This window comes from Gorilla gorilla, chromosome 9 (genome assembly GCF_029281585.2).
Source record: "Gorilla gorilla gorilla isolate KB3781 chromosome 9, NHGRI_mGorGor1-v2.1_pri, whole genome shotgun sequence".
In the NCBI taxonomy this organism is placed as follows: Eukaryota; Metazoa; Chordata; class Mammalia; order Primates; family Hominidae; genus Gorilla; species Gorilla gorilla.
In genome coordinates this window covers 103,745,968-103,767,336 of record NC_073233.2, presented here as the reverse complement: position 1 = coordinate 103,767,336, position 21,369 = coordinate 103,745,968, and the positions used below count along the sequence as shown (strand labels likewise).

General features: G+C 36.2%; 1 protein-coding gene across 5 annotated transcripts in view; it reads left to right on the top strand.

Moving 5' to 3' along the window:
* Positions 1-21,146, top strand: part of MTMR2 (myotubularin related protein 2) — a 90,626-nt gene extending 69,480 nt beyond the window's left edge. For all 5 annotated transcript variants that reach the window (XM_019036880.4, XM_019036884.4, XM_055356116.2 and 2 more), the window contains 8 exons: positions 4,482-4,631; positions 5,376-5,564; positions 7,334-7,519; positions 10,072-10,278; positions 13,530-13,622; positions 17,030-17,143; positions 18,899-19,075; positions 19,775-21,146. In XM_019036880.4, the coding sequence (XP_018892425.1) occupies positions 4,482-4,631; positions 5,376-5,564; positions 7,334-7,519; positions 10,072-10,278; positions 13,530-13,622; positions 17,030-17,143; positions 18,899-19,075; positions 19,775-19,936 (1,278 nt within the window). In that variant the 3' untranslated portion in view covers positions 19,937-21,146. The remainder of the gene's footprint in view (positions 1-4,481; positions 4,632-5,375; positions 5,565-7,333; positions 7,520-10,071; positions 10,279-13,529; positions 13,623-17,029; positions 17,144-18,898; positions 19,076-19,774) is intronic.
* The last annotated feature ends 223 nt before the right edge of the window (positions 21,147-21,369 follow it).

The window sequence follows — 21,369 nt, the reverse complement described above, 5'->3', positions numbered from 1 at the left end:
AGGTTTGTCATATAGGAGAATGTTTCTTTAATTTACTCTTGAAGGACATATACAGTATGTAGTGATTATAGACAGGACTACGGAGTTTGTGGATAAGGCCAAGAAAAATCAAGTCATCTGGGCACAGTGGCTCACACCTGTAATCCCAGCACTTTGGGAGGCCAAGGCGGGAGGATTGCTCGAGCCCAGGAGTTCAAGACAAGCCTGGGCAACATGGTGAAACCCTGTCTCTACCAAAAATACAAAAATTAGCCAGGTGTGGTGACACATGCTTGTAGTCACAGCTATCCAGGGGGGTTGAGGCAGGAGGATTGATGGAGCCCTGGAGCTCGAGGCTGCAGTTAGCCCTGAGCATGCCACTGCACTCCAGCCTGGATGACAGAGTGAGACCCTGTCTCAAAAAAAAACAAAAAGGAAAAATATCAAGTCATGGGTAAAAATCTGTATAAAGATAATGAGCAGTCCAGTGCAGTGGTTCACACCTGTGACCCCAGCACTTTGAGAAGCCAAGGTGGGAGGATTGCTTGAGCTCAGGAGTTCGACACCAGCCTGGGCAACATAGTGAAACCCTATCTCTACAAAAAATAGAAAAATTAGCCAGGCATGGTGGTGCATGCCTGAAGTCATAACTACTCTGGAGGCGGATGTGGGAGGATTGCTTGAGCCCTGGAGGTTGAGGCTGCAGTGAGCTGTGATTGTACCACTGCAGTCCAGCCTGGTGAAGAGTGCAGAGACCTTATCTCATGAAACGAACAAAAAAGATAACGAGCACGGTCTCCTGCAGAAATACCCAACATAAGTTACATGCATTACTTAACAAACTTGGAAAACAGTTACTTCAGTCAAGGGAAAGAGAACTTATCCTTAGAACTGGAATGTAAGTAACTAAGAAAGCCATAGTCCTTTCAGTTTGTTTGTATAATAAACTTGACCCTGACAAGTGGATACTGAAGGGCAGTGATTTTGCTTGGAGAGTAGATATATACCAAAGATCAATAATTGTCAGTATATTTTTAGTAGTCTACAAAGAGAGTGTCTGAGGGCTAGCCAATTCCAGTTTTCTGCTTGAAAGGCAGTTTTTAGTGAAGATAGGTGTGTCGGCTTATCTAAGAATGAGGAGGACAATAGCCATGAAGGTAATCTAAGTCAGTGGTTCTCATTCCTACCCCACCCTGCTACTTACATGAATAATGTGACATTCCCCATGAGAACAGTGGTTCTCCTGGTAGTGTTTTTACAAGGATATGGGAAGTGGGGTGGGAGAGAGACAGGAGTACCTTTCTGGGTTGGGGGATGGTACAATTAGGCCCTCTGATGCTTCTCAAGTGATCTGACCTTTAGCTCTGACTCCATGTCTTCTAAGAAAACTTCAGAAACTAATTTTGCTTCATATGGAAACTTGCTATGGTTCACTGATTTATTCATTCATGCATTTATCAAATTCATATAATACCTTCTAAATACTAGTGGCTAAAATATGAAACAAAATGATAAAGTCCAGGTTCCCAAAGAGTTTGTGTTCAATGGAGCATTCAAACAAATAGATTAACAATTACAATATAATGTAATGAATAGTCTGATAGAGCAAGTACTGTAGGGAGAGAACATGAGGCCATCTGGGAGCTGAAAGACGTTTGATATAGACTAGACCAGAGCATACAGTGGCAAGGGAGAGATCTGGAGAAAGCAGGATTGTAGAGGGCTTTGCTAAGTCTGGTAAAGGACTTCATATTTTATATGAAAAGCAATAGGTAGCCATTGATTTTAAGCAGAGGAATGACATAATCCCTTTTGCATCTTAAAAGATTACTGTGGAGGCAGTGTAGAGAATGGATTATAGAGGGACAGGAGAGAAGTGATAATGGCCTGAATTAGGGAAGTGGTGGTAAGTATTGAAAAAAGTGAGCAAACTTCTGGTATTTCTGGAGGAAAAATCATAGAAATTGGTCACTGACTGGATGTAAGGGATAAGGGAGGGGGAGGAGTTAAAGATGATAACCAGGTTTCTTGGTTGAATACCATCTCTTTAAACTTGCCAATTCACTGTACTTTTTAGTACAGCATGTGAAAAAAATATATAAGTATATATATGATATATACATATATAAAAATATGAAATATATATATTTCACGTGCTATAATAAAAAGTACAGTGAACTGTGTATATATATATATTATATATATAAATTTTTAGAATCTCACCGTGTCACCCAGGCTGGAGTGCAGTGGCATGATCTTAGCTCACTGCAACCTTCACCTCCTGGGTTCAAGCAGTTCTCCTGTCTCAGCTTCCCAAGTAGCTGGGATTACAGGCATGAGTCACCATTTCTGGCTAAGTTTTGTATAATAGAAACGGGGTTTCATCCATGTTGGCCAGGCTGGTCTTGAACTCCTGACTTCTAGTGATCTGCCCACCTCTGCCTCCCAAAGTGCTGGGATTACAGGCGTGAGCCACCGTGCCCGGCCAGCACGTGAATATTTTGTTAAAAACCTCTAATTAAGACTTTAGTTCTGGAAATAAGTCATGGGTAAAAATCTGTATAAAGTTAATGAGCAGCCTGGTGCAGGGTTTAACTTTCATCTTGAAGTTGTCCAGAATATCTGAAGTCAACGAAATCAGGAGGGAGGGAAAGATGTAGACCACAGGGAGCAAGATGGGACCAGGCTAATTATATGGAGTAAACAGGATGTAAGGTACTAATGAAAGAACAGTTAGGGATAAATAGAAGCGCTATTGAGAGTGTTTGCTGGAAGGGAATCTTCTTTCTTAACATCCTTCGGGGTGTTTGGCAACAGCTTGAGAAATACTTCTTTAAAGGAGAGTACATTCTGCTCTTTGAGATTTTTACAACAATTTAGTGAATACGATAGTAAATTTTTCTTGAGGAATGATGTACTTTTATATAAAAAGGATAGACTTGGAATGCTCATGGAATTCTCTACTTCCTCCTAATGTATAGCTTTGGCCAAATTACAAACTGTGCCATAGTTTCTTTATCTATGAAATGAAGTTAATGAAACCTGAGTACAGTAAAATATACCTGTGTGTTTGGGTGTAAAGAGGCTGGCAAAGTGCCTACACATAGTAGATGCTCAGTAAATGTATTTTTCACTTTCAATTCCGTCTTTTTCTGTTTGATAAGAATTTTCAGAGATCATAAAATTTAAGATAGATTTTCTTAAGTCCAACCATTTAATATAATAGCTTAATTTTGTATACAGTGAAGGATGGAAAATTTCAGTTGTCTTATTAAGTAATCCTATATGTGAAGTAGTACACTATTTATAAAATAGCAGATATTGAAGGAGCACGAGAGCTCAATAGTTCATGTTTTTTAAAAATTGTTTCAAGCACTTTTCTTGCCTGTTGCCTGTTGTCATTTTGCCTTGCATTCCTCCCTTACGTTTCTAATATATTTTAGATTAGCAACATCCATTAGTACTATAATACCTCAGTGAAAAATGTACTTTACATATGTAAGTGATAGCTGTGCATGTAGCACTCTGGTGGACACTTGGTGCCTGACTTCTGATATTTATTTGTATAGATGAATGGCAACAAAGTCAATCATCCAGTCAAACTGAATGAGACCCTGCACTTTGGGAGGCTGAGGCAGGCGGATCACCTGAGGTCAGGAGTTCGCAACCAGCCTGACCAACATGGTGAAACCTTGTCTCTACTAAAAATACAAAATTAGCCGGGCATGGTGGCGCATGCCTGTAATCCCAGCTACTTGGGAGGCTGAGGCAGGAGAATCGCTTGAACCCGGGAGGCAGACAGAGGTTGCAGTGAGCCGAGATCGTGCCATTGCACTCCAGCCTGGGCAACAAGAGCGAAACTCTGTCTCCAAATAAATAAATAAATAAATAAAGAATAGGAACATTTGGCCAGGTGTGGTGGCTCATGCCTATAATCACAGCACTTTGGGAGGCCAAGGTAGGTGGATCACGAGGTCAGGAGATTGAAACCATCCTGGCCAACCCCGTCTCTACTAAAAAATACAAAAATTAGCCCAGCATGGTGGCGTACGGCTGTAGTCCCAGCTACTCAGGAGGTTGAGGCAGGAGATTCACTTGAACCCAGGAGGCGGAGGTTGCAGTGCGCTGAGATCGCACCATTGCACTCCAGCCTGGGCGACAGAGCGAGACTCTGTCTCAAAAAAAAAAAAAAAAAAGGAACATTTGAAGTCTTACTGTTTCCTTCCACCTCCTGAATATGCTTAGCACAGGCCCACACTCAATATTTAGTGAATTAATGTCTGTTATATTAACATCAAATTGGGTTCCACAAATGAATACGTATCCCTACATTAGAATATCTAATCCTGAAAGCCTGATGCCACAGGCTGACAACAACTATCCCAACACTTTAGGAGATGGATAGTAGAGGTCAGAGAGATTGAACAGGATGGCTTCTGTCCTGGTGTCGTTTAATATTTTAGTTATATAGTAATTTGTCTTATGTTTCATTTCACATGTAGGGAATTCCAAATGAAAGCTGGAGAATAACAAAGATAAATGAACGATATGAACTTTGTGATACATACCCTGCCCTCCTGGTTGTGCCAGCAAATATTCCTGATGAAGAATTAAAGAGAGTGGCATCCTTCAGATCAAGAGGCCGTATCCCAGTAAGTAGGAAGTTTGGATGAGCCTTTGCAAGTGCTTTTTTACTCAACATAATGCTGAGATTAATGAGTAGGAGAATGGATTCAGGATATAAATAGCTACAGCAGCAGGTCTTTCATGGGGATATTGGAGATTGATTTATTTAGTAAAGTTAAAACTGGAAGAAAGACTTAAAGAGGCTTCCAGAGAGTGTGATAAGGGTATTAGATAACTGCACAGAGTTGCATGATTCTTCACTGAAAAACAAAGTTTGCTCTGTGTATTAGTCACTATTTATTTATCTTGTTGTATATTCTTTAGTCATGATGATAAATGTTCTTTTTTTTTTTTAAGTCCTAGAAAGAACACCTTACAGATTTATAACTGGATCTTAGAAAGATGAGCTTAAATAATTTTAGGTACAAAATTCGTAGATTCTAAAGGCTTTTAGAACTGAGCAGTTTTACTAATATATTAAGTGGGGTTTACTTAGCCCTGTTTCACAGTATTTTTTTCAGGAGATAACATTTCCCAATAATCAAATACTTTCCTAAATCAGTATCTGACTAAAGAATTAGACCAAGTTTTCCGCATGCCAGAATTGGCTTGAAAGAAAGGTGATGATTTTTCTTAGCAGCCTCAGATGTCCTTTCATGGCCAGGCTTTGGATCCAATTAGAAAGCAGAGCTTTACTGAGTACTGTTTTTGAGAATTATAAACAGAGAAGTATGTAAAAGGTGTGTTACCATTTTTTCCTCTTAATTAAGGTTTTATCATGGATTCATCCTGAAAGTCAAGCCACAATCACTCGGTGTAGCCAGCCCATGGTTGGAGTGAGTGGAAAGCGAAGCAAAGAAGATGAAAAATACCTTCAAGCTATCATGGATTCCAATGCCCAGTCTCACAAAATCTTTATATTTGATGCCCGGCCAAGTGTTAATGCTGTTGCCAACAAGGTCAGATGGTCTCTTAGTAATTATAATTATGGTTTCATGAATCAGCTGAGTTTGGCAGCGCCACAGTGTAGTAAAAAGAGCTCAGGCTCTACAGTGGTAAACATATAGGTTCTTGTCTTGGCTCTTCAACTTGATGGTGTGATTTTGAGTTATTTAACCTCTTTAGACCTCAATTTGTTTATTGGTAAAAATGAGAATAATAATAGTTAACAGTGTTGTTTTGGGAGCAAAAATCATTTAATAAAAAATAATGCATAAACTTTTACTTACTTACATAATAACTAGGTGTTCAGTTATTCTTAGCTTCCCACTTCTCCAAAGTTGACAACTAACTGAGCTTATGACTCACTGAAGTCCCTGTATAGTACTGCTCTAGGAATAGCGAACTAGTGTTCTCGGTGACTAGTGGTGCCCTCTTCTGACCATCCTCCACCTGAACAAGTTATTCAGACTGAAGAACTGGCAGTTAGCTGTAGCTGATTGTTCCCGCAGAATAAATATTAGCATTGTGGAAATTGAAATTTTGGTTCAGTTGACCAAATCTATAGAAGGAGGGAAGGAGAGAGAAGACATAACTACAGCAGCAGGTACCATTACTGAAAAGCGCTCATCTTTTCAAGTGTACATTTCAGTGCTTTTAGTATATTCACAAAGTTGTACAACCATGCCACTACCTGAATCCAGGGCATTTTCATTCTATGTGTTTCTGTGACAGGTTCTGTATAGTTGTTACCACTGCTGTCTTTCTAGAATGTTGCAACAAATTTGAATTGAAAGTTCCTGTCTTATTCCCACTCTTCAGAAGTAATCCTTAACAGGTATCCATTGAAATACTGTTAATTCTATAATTGTGCCAAACGATTTTCCAGACTCTCAGTGTCAGAAAGGAAGCTGAACTTCTGTTCTTTCAGTAATTTGTTGCTGGTTATGAGTTGGTGGTTTTGTTGTTTCAAAGGTGTGGGTCATATGATCACTTAATTTTATATAATTTACTGCTCCAGTATTTTCCTAATTTGTTTCTATTAGGGCTCTAAGAAGTATGATTTTACACGAGTTAGGTAGGAGATAGAATATTTTATTCATGAAATATAAAAAGATTAAGTCCAGAAAAATAAGGTTCTTCTTTATAGTCATAGCTTATTTTGAACACCAAATATTTTCTCATTCTATTTTGTAGATGTAGATTTAAGTCTTTGAGAACATTGATGATGATAGCATTCTGTGCTTTTATCCTTGTTCTGTCTTTTTATTTAAAGAGAATTATGTGGTTAAAAAAGAAGCAGGTCATTTTGATTGCAAAGAGTTTATTTCTTAGATATGAAGATTAAAATGAGGTGAAGAGGCAGGGAGGTGAAGCAGCATAGGTGAACCAGACATGTGGTCTCAGCACATGAACTTACAGTCTGGTAATTTCAGTATATATGAAAGGAAGTCTTCTGTAAGAACTTATGTTTGGGTAGGACTTGGCATATGGGCTGGGAAAATTTAGTGCTTTACAGTGTTTAAATACCTTCCTATGTGTTTCATATTTAATTTTAATAATGGCCACATGAGCAAGTCAGAGTACGTATATATTCATTTTGTAAAGAAGAATATAAGAAAGCGAGTGGTTGTGCTAAATAAGTTGTCCTGAGCCATCCACATTTTCTTGTGGAGTTTTCCTTGTCTCCAGTAATATGTATCATCTTTTATGCTATTGTATATTTTATGTCACTTGTTTACAGATGTGCATTCATTTATGAGTTTCCATGATGTGTGCTTTTTTCCAGGCAAAGGGTGGAGGTTATGAAAGTGAAGATGCCTATCAAAATGCTGAACTAGTTTTCCTGGATATCCACAATATTCATGTTATGAGAGAATCATTACGAAAACTTAAGGAGATTGTGTACCCCAACATTGAGGAAACTCACTGGTTGTCTAACTTGGAATCTACTCATTGGCTAGAACATATTAAGGTGGGTGTGTGTTACTATATCCCAAACAAAGACTCTCTCTACCCCTTTGTTTATATTAGCTTTTTACTTATAATTGAAATCAACATGGAGCTACCTTTCTAAACAATGAAAAATGGGTAAATGCTTTGATACTTGGAACTACTAGTGAATTTTAATGTTTGAATGAATTGGTTTTTTATATTGTGCATTTGGTTATGTTGTACTTCTTTTGTTCCCCCTCCCATCCTATCTGAATTCGAACCATCCTTCAGATTCCAGTTCATATTTCATTTCTTCCATAAAGTCTTCCCAGATTGCATCCTTTTCCATTTTCTCTGAACTCTTTACCCTGTCTTTCCATCTAATCAGGAACTAGCGTGTGCTTTGTTTGCTTTTGTGTGTCAACCAATGTATATTGCTAATTTATGGAGACCAAGACTGGATAAATCCTACATATTTTTTTTGTCCTCTCAGGAGCTAGGGCAGCACTATCCGTGTGAATAGGTACCCAATAAATATTAGTTGATTTGTGAAGTTAAAACCATTCTGATCAGGGAAATGAGGTGGAGTGGTTGCGTGAGCCACACTGAGTGCTAAGTCATTCGCAGAGCACATGTCAGTGCTAATTTACCTAACATGCTAATTTAATCTAGTTATATTTTCAGATATGGTCTGTCAGTAACATAACTCACCAAAATGTAGACTTATGTAACCACATATATAAATATTATGAGGTAATGGGAAATGCAGTCTTTCACGTTAAGAAGGAGGATACTTCTGCTCACATTAAAATCTCTGAAGTTCAGACAGAATTGAAGAGAAAACCAAACTGAATAAGAATTTTAAATAGACCATTTTTACTATTGTTTCCCTTTGAGAAGCTTAGAAGCTTGAAAATCACAAAGTATAAACACTACTCAGAGAGCATGTTCATGTGGCCCATTCATCAAATTATGTGATGTGTAAATATACAGCCTTAGGCTTGATTTGGAACTAACATAAATCGCTGTGTTTGATTCTGAAAACTCCAGATATTTAATTTGCAGTTTCAACATGGTCTCTAAAAGGCTGGCTATAACAGAATCAAATTTCCCTAGAGGTATAAGACATATAGTTGGGCTAAACTACTTTATTCTCCCCCAATCCTTATCACACAAAGAAAGTTTATTTACTCAAGCACTCTCTTCTGGTCTCTGCTCAAATATCACCTTTCTGAGAGAGGCCTTTCCCAGCCTCTTTACAAAATAAGAGTTCTACCAGCATTCCCTATAACTTCTATGGAGCGTTTTCACTTATTGCCATCTGGTATACTGTATATTTCCTTGTTTATTTGTGACTAGTGGGCCTCACCCAAATAGAATGTAAACTTCAGTAAGCAGGAACTTTGTTCCCTGCTGTATGGCCCGTGCCTAGAGCAGTATCTACCTTCTAGTAAGGGACTCCATAAATGTTGATTTAATGAATGAATGAACACTTACTACTTTGGATAACTCTTCCTGATCAATCTTAACTAAGCCTTTGGGTTAGTGATTCTTAACTTTGTATATGCACTAGAATTATAGGTGGAATTTATTTAAGATACTGAATTAGGATCATTGGACAATGAGGTCTAGGCACTTCAGGCTTACAAATGACTCTTGATATATAGTCAAGATCATCATAGTACCCCATTTCCAGAATATGCTTATAGCTGTGATCAAGGGGAGGTTATCATATTTCCAAGCTTAATAATCTGTTTTCTTTCATTCTCATCTGTGTATGTAGAACTATACTGTTTTTCAAGTATAATACAATATGGCCATTGCAGAGAAGAATAGGGCTGTATTGTCCTTTTTTTGTTTTTTTTTTAAGATACCATACTTTTGTGTTTCTTTTTTGGTTATATCTAATTATGTTTAGTTTTAACTCAAGATTGATTTCAGAAAAGGTAAGTTATTTTGCAAAGGATTTCTGCATATTTAAAAAATAAGAGCTGAAGTTATTTTAAGTAACAGATTGACATATTCTGTGAATTTTCATGCATAGTGTTATAGAAAAGTAGCTCACTCTGAAGTTTATACTGTGCTTGCTGTATGCTCTGTGACATAAAAATCTTTAGTCAAAACAATACAATAAATGCTATAGAGTATTTTAAAAGAGATCCAGTATTATTGCTTTCAGGTACTTATGCCAATTTGGTTTAAGCATTGTTTTAAATCATAAAAAGGCTTCAATTGCCATATCAATTATTTTTATTTAAATAGATGATGGAATATTTGATTCTTAGAAACAGATCTCTTTAGAACTTTTCTAAGAAGAATCTTACACCATGATTTATGTAGCACCCAAAGGTACTTTTGATTTGGCTATTTCATTGGGCAAATTAATAGGAGTCAGCAATTATGAGGTTTTTCTAGTTTTAAAAGCAAAATTTATATATCTTCTACCATTTAAAAAAATTCTTCTTAGGAAGGGACAAATGTTTTTCCTCATGTTATTGAAATAATGATCCCTGATAAGCTGTATTAGTAAATTTTGAAGAAGGAAGTATTTACCTTGTTTAAAAACAATTTATTAAAAAATCTGTTTTCCAGCTTATTCTTGCAGGGGCTCTTAGGATTGCTGACAAGGTAGAGTCAGGGAAGACGTCTGTGGTAGTGCATTGCAGTGATGGTTGGGATCGCACAGCTCAGCTCACTTCCCTTGCCATGCTCATGTTGGATGGATACTATCGAACCATCCGAGGATTTGAAGTCCTTGTGGAGAAAGAATGGCTAAGTTTTGGACATCGATTTCAACTAGTAAGTAAGGAACCTTGACTTTTGATATATCACATGCATTCATGCCAAGGCATGTGAAAAAAATGTGTTTTTTAAAATAAGATATTCATCTGAAATTGATCATTTATCTAGTGGGGTAAACGTTTTTGCTTGTTTTGGAAAGCATTAAGATATCCCTAACATGACTAGTCTGGAGTCAGAGCTAGCTATTTGTCAAGTGTCTGACCCGGTCTTTTCTGTGATCTCCACTGGGAAACATCCGATATCATTCAGTGATGTCCACGGGTGTTTCTGGACAGGCGTTTTCCTAAATAATTGAAAAACTTTTAGAAGGGTCTTTACCCAGATGCTGTCTGTAATGTTTACCTTTAGTATCCAGTAGTTACCAGAGTATACTAGCAGTGTTTATACAGTTGTCCCTTGGTATATGTGGGGGCTTGGTTCCCAGATCCCATGAACAGGCCAAAATCCACACATATTCAAGTTCTGAAGCTGGCCCTGCTGGGACCATGTAAAGTTGGCCCTCTGTGTATGTGGGTTCCGCATCCTGCATTTGGCTGAAACAAATTTGCATATAAGTGGACCTGTGCAGTTCTAACCGTGTTGTTCAAGGGTTAACTGTAACTTGAAAGGAACAGACATTTAAAGTTAGTCTGCTCTTTTGAACTTGAACTGTTAAATAAAATTGGGTACCTGGAGTGTTTATTCAGATGGCTCACATTTTGCCGTTCTCTGCACAATGTACTTGTCATGAAACGGCCATTTAAAACAAACTCGTACTTCAAAGAATCAAGTTTTAGTCAGCCAAAGCTGCACATGTTTATATAAATGTGTTCAAAATCAAACATTTTGGGGTGTTCGAAGTTGCTATGGATTCCTAAATTGCTAACTCTGGTTACCTACTCCCCCCATTTTTTTTACCTAGTTATATTCTGAAAATAGAATTTTGACAATTAAAGGGCACCCAGTCAAGAGGATTTGTTCACAAGGTTAATGTAGAGTAATGATTCTCAAACTTTTTGGTTTCAGGACCCCCTTTACATTGTTAACAATTATGGATAGAACTTTTTTTTCCTAACTCCCCAAACTTGTTACCCAGAGAACTTTATGTGAGTTATATCTATCAATATTTGCCATACTGAAAATTAAATTTGAAAAAATTTAAAAATATTTCTTAATTTAGAAAATAAGCTTATTATATATTAACAGAAATATTTAAACTAAAAAAAATATTTTCCAAAACAAAAAGTTTAATGAAAAGACTGGCATTGTTTTACTTTTGCAAATTTAATGAGTTTGGCTTAATAGAAGATAGCTGAATTTTATATCCATTTTTACCTTCAATCTGTTATGTTTTGTTGGTTTTAGTATGTGAAGAAAATCTAACCATATACAGATATGTAAGTGGAAAAGGAGAAAGTATTTTAATAGCTTTTTCAGGGAATTGTAGATATTCTTCTTTGATACTACGCCAGAACTTGATAAATGGCAGTTTCTTAGAGGTTAGTTGTTATATGGAATCCAAAATCAAGTTAATGAATTTTTTTATCATTAAATTCCATTGGTCTCACTTCCATTTTGAATAGATCTTTTACCCATGTGTGGTTTTGTAACATCACATATTGGTTATTTGGAAAATACTGGCTTATTGAGTTATACAGATCTTCCAAATGTAAATGCATTTCATCATATAATACCATAAAATCACACTTGTTAATCATCACCATTGGTTTTGTCAGAAAAGCCTTCAAGTATTTTTAAGCTCATTATGGTGGGCAAAAGTTCACCAAAAATTGAGTTTTCACTCAAAAGCTTGAATTTTTTCATTGACAACAAATATTGTCAGCTGTTTTCCTTTCAGTGATAATTCACATTGTACCTTTTCAAAAAAAAAAGTCTTTAAGTCTTTCTAACCACAATGCATACATTAATTTTTCTTTCAAGTAAAAATGATGAGAAAGTGCTATCTCCTACCATACTACATGCAGTAGCAAAGAGTTAACACATATTTCCCGTTTTGTCACACAGGCCATTAAAAAAAAGTGTACTTAAGGGATGAGATTTAATAAAATCAGTAATTTTTACTGCCTTGTTAAGTACACTGGCATAAGAGAAATGGACTTTTTTTCTTTCTTTAATTTAACTGTGAGTGTCTGGTAGGGTAGAATACAGTGGGTACGAATGCAGTTTTAATTATAAGCATTGCCCTGCTTGATGCCTGCAAAGGCACCAGAATTTTTATCCTTCATAACTTCTGCATCATTAGTGCAAATGCCAACACACTGAAAAAGGTAAATAATGTCTTAATATTATAGAAATAGTTTTGACCTCACAGCCCTTGGATGTTTGTGGACCACACTTTTAGAATTCCTGCTTTGGGGTAAGGAGCAGGATTCTGTTGTCAGTTATCTGAGTCAAAGGTCCTCAGAGGAAATAACTGAGAAACTAGGTAGATGACTGCATGCTTGGAGAGTGGATGTCAAGCATTTTTGACAGGTTTTCTAAGATGTGTGCTAATATGGTTCCTCCTGATGAAGACACATCAGTGCTAAGATAGGAGGGGGTACCCTTCACTCAGTGGTCAAGATATGAACAGAGAATGGTGCTTTCTGAGGCCAGTGTCCATGTAACTTATTTCTCAGAGAAATTAAAATCTCCAGGACAAAAATCTGGCCTCTGAGTTCTGACTGCTTCCATCTTTTATTAGCAACCTTTTAGGATCTGAGTTTATTAAACAGAGTAGTAATTCATATTATAAGCACTTGTGTCAGAAAATATCTGAGCAGTTTGCACATCAAAATGTTAGATTTCTGCTTGGCAGGATAATGGATGATTTTTTACTTACTTTTCAATGCTCTTTAAAAGACTTTCTGAAAATTTTTATGTATTTGAGACAGGGCCTTGCTGTCATGCAGGCTGGAGTGCAGTGGTGCGACCGTAGTTCACTGTAGTCCTGTACTTTTGGGCGCAAGCCAGCCTCCCACCTTAGCCTCCTGAATAGCTAGGACTACAGGTGCATGCCACCATGCCTGGCTTTTAAAAATTTTTTGTAGAGATGGGGTCTTGCTATGTTGCCCAGACCCATCTCGAATTCCTGGCTCCAAGTGATCCTTCCACCACAGCCTCCCAAAGTGTTGGGATTACAGGTGTAAACCACAGCACCTGACTTTGAAAATTTTTAGACTATTGACCAATTATTTTTTTAAAAAATTATTTCCATCAAAAGATGAAAAATCCCCCTAAGTTCATATATTTCACTCTTTTTGCTTCAGAGAGTTGGCCATGGAGATAAGAACCATGCAGATGCAGACAGATCGCCTGTTTTTCTTCAATTTATTGACTGTGTCTGGCAGATGACAAGACAGGTAATTTATCTGGCCTATGCATTCTTACACATCTCCTTTCAGTTTTCCTGTCAGAGTGGGGAGATTTGGTCACTGATTAGCCTATAGATCATTAAATGGAAATTCTTGTAACATCTCCATGTCCATGTGAGAGCTATTTATTGTCACTTTATGAATCAGGTTAAAGATTAACACTTGAAAATTTGATTCTATTAGTATTTCAATGAGTAGCATTGATAATAACTCCCGAGAGGTTTTATCCTTTGTTTTGAACAAATAGTGTTAAATAGGCTCACCTAGAAACACATTTATATATTGCTAAGAGTGGAGAAAAAATAAGCTAGGTACCGCAAGCAAAATAAAATCTTTTAAGTAACTTTAACTGTTAATTTTTTTTTGAATTTCAATCTGCTTCTTCTGAAAATTTTTATTTTAAGGGAAAAATGTTTATATAGAAAGCATAACAAGGGAGGCACATACTACATCCAGTTCTTTTTATTTTTTGGCATAGAGAGAGCTATTATGGCTTTTAGAACTTCTAACAAATTTATTTGAAATATTAATATAAATGAATTTAATCTTTTGGAAAGAGCAGAGGGGACTGAGAAAACACCTGGTTTATTGTGAGATCACTTTATTAATGAGGCAACGGGTCATTGTCTTAAAAATATGATTTAATTCTGACTCAAACCATCTCGAAACCCTGTTGAGCTCATTGGGAGATAATTATTTACCCAAGGGTCTATTAGACCCCAAAACAACTGGAAGTCTGAATTGTTTTTATTTAGATTGCCATATGAATTTAAAGTAGGGCAAGTGCTGGCTCTGCCTGGCTTTGGATCATATTTATTTAGGAGCACATTTTTAGCTTCAATAAAATACTGTTTATTTCAATACAAGAAAATTAATGGTAATTGGGTGAAATAATCATCAATTATATATTTAATAGTCCCTTGCCTCCATAAGCATTTCTACTTGGGTGAATTATTTAGAAATTGTTGGGTTAAATGAAGCATTTTCGTAGCTATGACTATGATATGATGAGACTAGTATTTTAGCATATATACTGAAAAGGTGTATACAATTCAGTTTTGGTTTATAAATCAGACCTTTGGTGTGTTGGGAGGTAAGAGGAAGGAGAGGTGCAATGTTTAATACTTTCTTGGATTAGGTTTGACTTTTTCCTTTGGAATTGGCTTTCAGGCAGTATATCAACTACCTAAGTCCCTACAATCCTTTTTTGGATGTTTGACCCAAAACATTAGGACCCCAATTTTGACTGTTACCATATTCAGTTTTAAATAACCTTTGACTCTTGGCAGAAATAAAATTCACCATCAAAGGAGTAGGAAAGCTCTTTGAAACTGTGGTATTGTTGATGGTTGTGTGTACTGCTTTCCAAGGTGAATACCTTGAAGGAAACGATGTGTTTGAATGTATCAGTTCTGATATGTTTGCTAGAAAAAAAGCACATTTACCAGTTTCTTGCAAAGAAGAGTACACGTTAATCTATAGCCAACCACCCTGAATGCACCCATCTCATCTGATTTTGGAAGCTAAGCAGGGTCGGGCCTTGTTAGCACTTGGATGGGAGAAGAATACATCATAATACATTTCTTCCTTAGTAATTTTAATTTTGTTAACTTTATATATGCTGTATATCTAAAAGTAGTTTAATCCTAATTTTGAGCCTGGCACTAAATAAAAGAAAATCAGTTTAAATCTGTATTTTTGATAGAACCTAAAATACTTTATAGCCATCTTTATTTTATACACCTAGTGTTTTTCTGTATATTTTCTTCCTGAATATAAAGCATATTAACTAGTCATAATGTTTGTTAGCAATTATCAGTTTTATAAATACTTGAATACTAGTACAGACTTGAATAGCACATTTGTCAAAACAGAACCAACTATATTATGACAGCCAGATTCTATACCTCTCCTCCTATTTCCATCCTCATCTCTGTCACCTCAGCCCTGAGATCAGGAAGCAATTGTTGAAGGGCCTTTTAGATTTTAAACATGTAAAGAAAACAAAATAGTTCTCTTCTGCTGAGGGTTTTAAAAGCAATAGCTGCAGTTAATGCCCTGCTATTTTAGTTTCTTTGTGAGGAAATGCCTACTGATTACGCTGTCTTCTCATAACTGAGCTAACAGTTTTGCCAAGAAGATGAAATAACTAATCGCAGGCTTAGATCCTTGGGATTGCTATTTAGTGATTCAGGATGCATTCATATTTCGCTAATAATAGGGCTGTTAAGAGTGTGAAAAATATAGGAGGTGGGATTTATTTTTTAAAGGAATAAATGGGACTTGACAAAGTTTTTTACAATTGGTTTTGTTGTGGAAATGCTTGGTCATCTTCTGCTTGATCATCTGCTTCATTCAGCTTCACAGCCACAAAAATCAAGGCCTAGTAAGTGCCCTTTCTTGTTTAGGAAATCTGTCATGTTACCCTGTCTATACTTGCTAAAATGTAGGAAACTTTAAGGCAAAGTTGTTTTCATCCATGTTCCATTTACATGCTGTTTATACTATTTTCCTCCACTATAAAGGAAGGGATCTAAGATGTAAAAGCTTGGAAGCAATGTGTATTTTCACAGTCTGCAATCTAAATATTTATAATTTCTTATCACGTACAGCCCTATAATTGGTAGAATCTTACATAGAAGCTTCCAAATAATTCTGAAATATTAGATAGGATGGATTAAACGAAACCTTCTAACTTTCAGGGGTTCATAATTTTTCATTTGATTAGTCCCCTAAAATTGTGTTGTGTAAAACTAAGACATCCAGTGAAGCCCCTGGCTTGGGTTAGAGAGTGAATTTTCTTTTTGTTAGATGCTGCCAAAATACTGGCTTACAAGGGACTCTGGTTTGATGGGATGGATGTTCCCTGAAAAGTTTACGTTGGTGCAAAAGTAATTGCCATTTCAATGGCAAAAGCCGCAATTACTTTTGCACCATCTAAATATTTAATAGGTTGGTTGACTTGTAAATTGGGCCTTAGATATTTACTTTTGTGTATTGCTGACATTTTCTGGAGACACTATTGGCATTTTGTGTGTAATCCTTAAAAAAGAAAAACAACTATGTTCTTCAAAATTTAAAGAGTCTTAATGTTGTTTGTGGTCATTTTTGGCAGAGAATGCCTAGAGTTGCCAGAATTGCCTAAGTCAAAATTCAGCCTGCAAATTTAGGGTTAGCAGATATAGCAGATACAGAAAACATCATGATCAGAAAAGTGATGATAACACGATTTTTGAAAAGAAAACCATACGAATAATGCCATAATAGCTTGGAATAATGTAGATTTGAATGTTTAACTTCATTTTAAATACTACCTCAAAAGGATCTACCCATGACAGGGATGAATATGCTTGAAGAATGTCTTAATTTATGTGTTTGTGATGTTTGATTTGCAGTTTCCTACCGCATTTGAATTCAATGAGTATTTTCTCATTACCATTTTGGACCACCTATACAGCTGCTTATTCGGAACATTCCTCTGTAATAGTGAACAACAGAGAGGAAAAGAGGTAAAATATGAAACATGACCTTCCCCATACTATCTCTACTGTATACTTTTCCCTAAAAGAATGTACTCTGTGACAGATTTCAACTGAAGTCATTCTTTTGGGTCATACTTTATCTTACATGCTATAATATTGAGTGCTTCCTTCCATATATCTGGACTTGATATATTCTGAAGTATCTTTGTCACAAGGCTGAAGGTGCTAGCTAGCTGTCTGCTGAGTTCATGAGTGGGAAGTGGTTTCTGCTAAAGAGAACTGAAGTACGTGAAATCTAAGGAGCAACAGTGTACCAATTTTTCTATGTAGAATGGAAATCCTTTACAGCAGGTGCAGAAAAATTTAATTAGCAGAAAATGTATATTCGAGTGAATAGGCAGCTCAGATTCCCAAGTATATCCTACTTATTGAGACATTTTAGGTTAAGTTTTTGAGTTTTTTAAGTTGTAAAGTAATACCATAAAAAAATTCAAATACTGAAAAGATAGTATGTAGAAAGTTAAAGTTTTTCGTTATCCCTTTTCCCCAAAGGTATCAGTTAAGTGGGGTTGGTATTAAGAAGAAGTGGTGTAAGGATTACATTTCAAGTTTTACTTCTTTATCAAAACTTGTCTATCCTATGTATCAACATCTTAATCATCTTGATTGGTATCTCCCTCTGCATCAACTTTTATTCTAAAAAATGTGGTTACAAAGTATTTATGTTTTATTTTATAAAGCACAGTAGGAATAAGTACTTGCACTGAAGCCCAGTTGCTGGGTTCAAATCTTGAATCTATCACTTACTGTAACAGTTTGCTTGGGGAAGTTAATGTCTGCTTTTGTAAAATTATGAAGATTATTAAATAAGCGATACAAAATACCACAAGAACTGCTATGTAGTATTTCCTAGACTTCCTTAAAGGCAGGTATTATGTCTTCAGTGTCTAGCATGCAGTAAATATTTCTATGCATAGCAGGCACTCAACAACTTAAGGAATGTTCATTAGAAATAGCATAGCTAAGTTTCAAAGATAGTTTTATTTTTTGAGAGCCTTGGGTAGGAATCATTATTTTAAAAAAAACTTTTTAAATTGATAATAATATGCATACCATGAAATTCACTTTGATAGTGTATAGTTGACTGATTTTTAGTATATCTGAGTTGTACAGCGATCACCACATTTTCATTTCAGAACATTTCATCACCTCAGAAAACCTGTTAATAGTCACTTCCCATTCACCCCTGCCAAACACTAATGTTTTTGTCTCTAGATTTGCCTCTTCTGGACATTTCATATAAATGGAATCATTTAATATGTAAACCTTGTGTCTAGCTCCTTTCCTTTAATATGCTTTCAAGGTTCATACATTTTATGTCATTTCTTTTTATGGCTGAATAATATTCCATTGTGTGGATATATTTTACTTATCCATTCGTCAGTTGATGGACTTTTAGGTTGTTCCCACTTCTTGGCTGTTAATGAATAATGCTGCTTTGAACATCTATAAAAAAGTTTTTGTACAGACATGTCTTCCGTTTGCTGGATATGTACAAGAGTGGAATTGTTGGGTCATATGGTATCTCTTTGAGGAACTGCAGACTGTTTTCCAGTACCCTCTGATCTTAATATAAGTTGGTTTATCACTGAAGTCTCCAAGTCCACTTCCTCTAAAGTCTAAAGAGATTTTAATGACAACAAAGTACTTCTTCACAAATTTCATCTAAAGTGTAAATGGCTTATGTGGTGGAGAATCTTTACCTATTTTTCCTGCCTACAGAATCTTCCTAAAAGGACTGTGTCACTGTGGTCTTACATAAACAGCCAGCTGGAAGACTTCACTAATCCTCTCTATGGGAGCTATTCCAATCATGTCCTTTATCCAGTAGCCAGCATGCGCCACCTAGAGCTCTGGGTGGGATATTACATAAGGTGGAATCCACGGATGAAACCACAGGTATGTGCCTTACAATATACAATGGGAGTTTTCATTCATGCAGTGCAACTTTGTCTCCTTAAAAGCAGCTGGAAAGATTATCTGTGCATATTTAAAACTTTACTCCTTACCCATTGATAGTTACAATTGTATAGTAGAAAAATACTACACTGGGGCGGGGTAATCAGTATACCTGGTTCTTAGGACTGCTTGTATGACATTGGACAAATCACTGCTCTCTTTTCTTTCTTGCATCTTCCCTCCTCTGTCTGGATAACCTCTAGGGGGTCTTGTTTTAATAAGCTGAAGAAAGTAGCTTTAGGAAAGTTAAAAGCTGAACAAAATTCTGGTCTACTGTGAATATGTTTACGGAATATTAACTACTTAGAACTGTTTAAGACTAAAAACCTATAAATAATAGGGAATCTTCTGACTACTGTCTTTTAATTGTCTTGTTAATTATTTGTTGTATTTGGAAAAGTACCAGTTTCAGGAGCACCTACACAGCAGGTTATTCTTTGGAAATACTCAGGGGCACTGGGAAAGCCAGTGAAAAGATTAGTGGTGTCCATAGTCCCTGTATTTAATTTCAATGATGGGTTGGAAAGGTGCCATTGGTTCCAACAGCTGAAAAAACATACACTGCAACATTTAGGGAATGATTTGACCTGGCTTTGGTCAGGATTGCCTAGTTGAATATTTTATGTTTTGCTCTTGCAGGAACCTATTCACAACAGATACAAAGAACTTCTTGCTAAACGAGCAGAGCTTCAGAAAAAAGTAGAGGAACTACAGAGAGAGATTTCTAACCGATCAACCTCATCCTCAGAGAGAGCCAGCTCTCCTGCACAGTGTGTCACTCCTGTCCAAACTGTTGTATAAAGGACTGTAAGATCAGGGGCATCATTGTTATACACTCTTGATTACACTGGCAGCTCTATGAGTAGAAAGTCTTCGGAATTTAGAACCCATCTATGAGAGAAAGTTCAGTCACTTTATTTATTTTAAATCTCTCTAGGATGAGTTTAGAACTGTAGCAGTGCAGGTGGCTTAAGTGAAGTAACTCCATATGTAATTACATGATTATGATACTAATCTTTTAAGTATCCAAAGAATATTAATCCTGGATTCACAGTGGGAACAAGTTTCTATTAAAAGGCAAATGCTGTTACAAATTTTTGGCATCTGGTAATATTAAAACCATTTTAGAAATACACTCTGTGCTCACTGTGCAGACTCACTGTGCAGAGGAACATCAGTTTTCAGAGGAACATCAGTTTTCAAACCAACACTGAAATTCTGTGGCATCACATACATTGGGCCTTGATGTCATGACAGATCAAAATCATTTGATATCCTTTCTCCATTCTAGGTTTTTCTTTTTTGCAGTAACTGATTTACCTTGATCACTTTTCAACTTCCATATTCTTCATATAGTAAAAGGCAAAGTGTTGAAGATACTATGGTGTGGTAGTAGTTGAAAATTATTGCCGTCATTATTTACATACTTAAGACATATTAGCAAGTTGATCCAAAATGGGAGACCTTATAGATGTGCTTGGGGGAAAATGAAGGGGAGAAAGTAGCCATACAGGAGTTCAAAGAATTCCATGCCCTTCAGATTAGCCCAATTACCAGAAACATCATGAAAGATATTTTAAAAACTAATTATTTACTACAGTGTATTTCACTTGTCTTGTGTGTCTGAACACACAGAAGCTAATTAGCAAGTTTTTAAGAAGTATTCAAAAATCTTACTAGGATTGACATTTTTTCTGAAGTCTGTATAAATAGCTTATAGTGAGAAGTACTGTGCTCAAATTTTACATTTTTTTCCTTTGCAAATTCTGTAATTTCACTCAACGATTAAGTGTACCAAAGAACACACTGCATGTAAAAGATGTATTACAATCTCAAAGCCAGTAAAAGAAATCTTGCTTCACTGTTCACCTGCTACAAGTAAGAGTTTGGTGCTGGTAGAAACATTTGACTCTGATGTCTATTTTATTCTACATAAGAGCCATATGTAATGTACTGTAACAAAGGAGCTTCTTGTCCCCTTGGTCTTTTAATTAAAAGAAATTCCAACTGACTTTTAAACTTTGTTCTTGTCCAAAGTTGCCATTTCTTTTTTTTCCCCAGAAATATTTGGAAATTATTGGAGGAATATGCACCCCAGATGAAAATGTTCAATTTGTACCCATTTTTCCTTAACCAACACCCAAATCAAACAATTAAAATATACAGTGTTTTTCCACTCACTAACTCACTATACAGAGAGTCTGAACCTTAGCCTCCCTCTTGGTCTTGCAGTG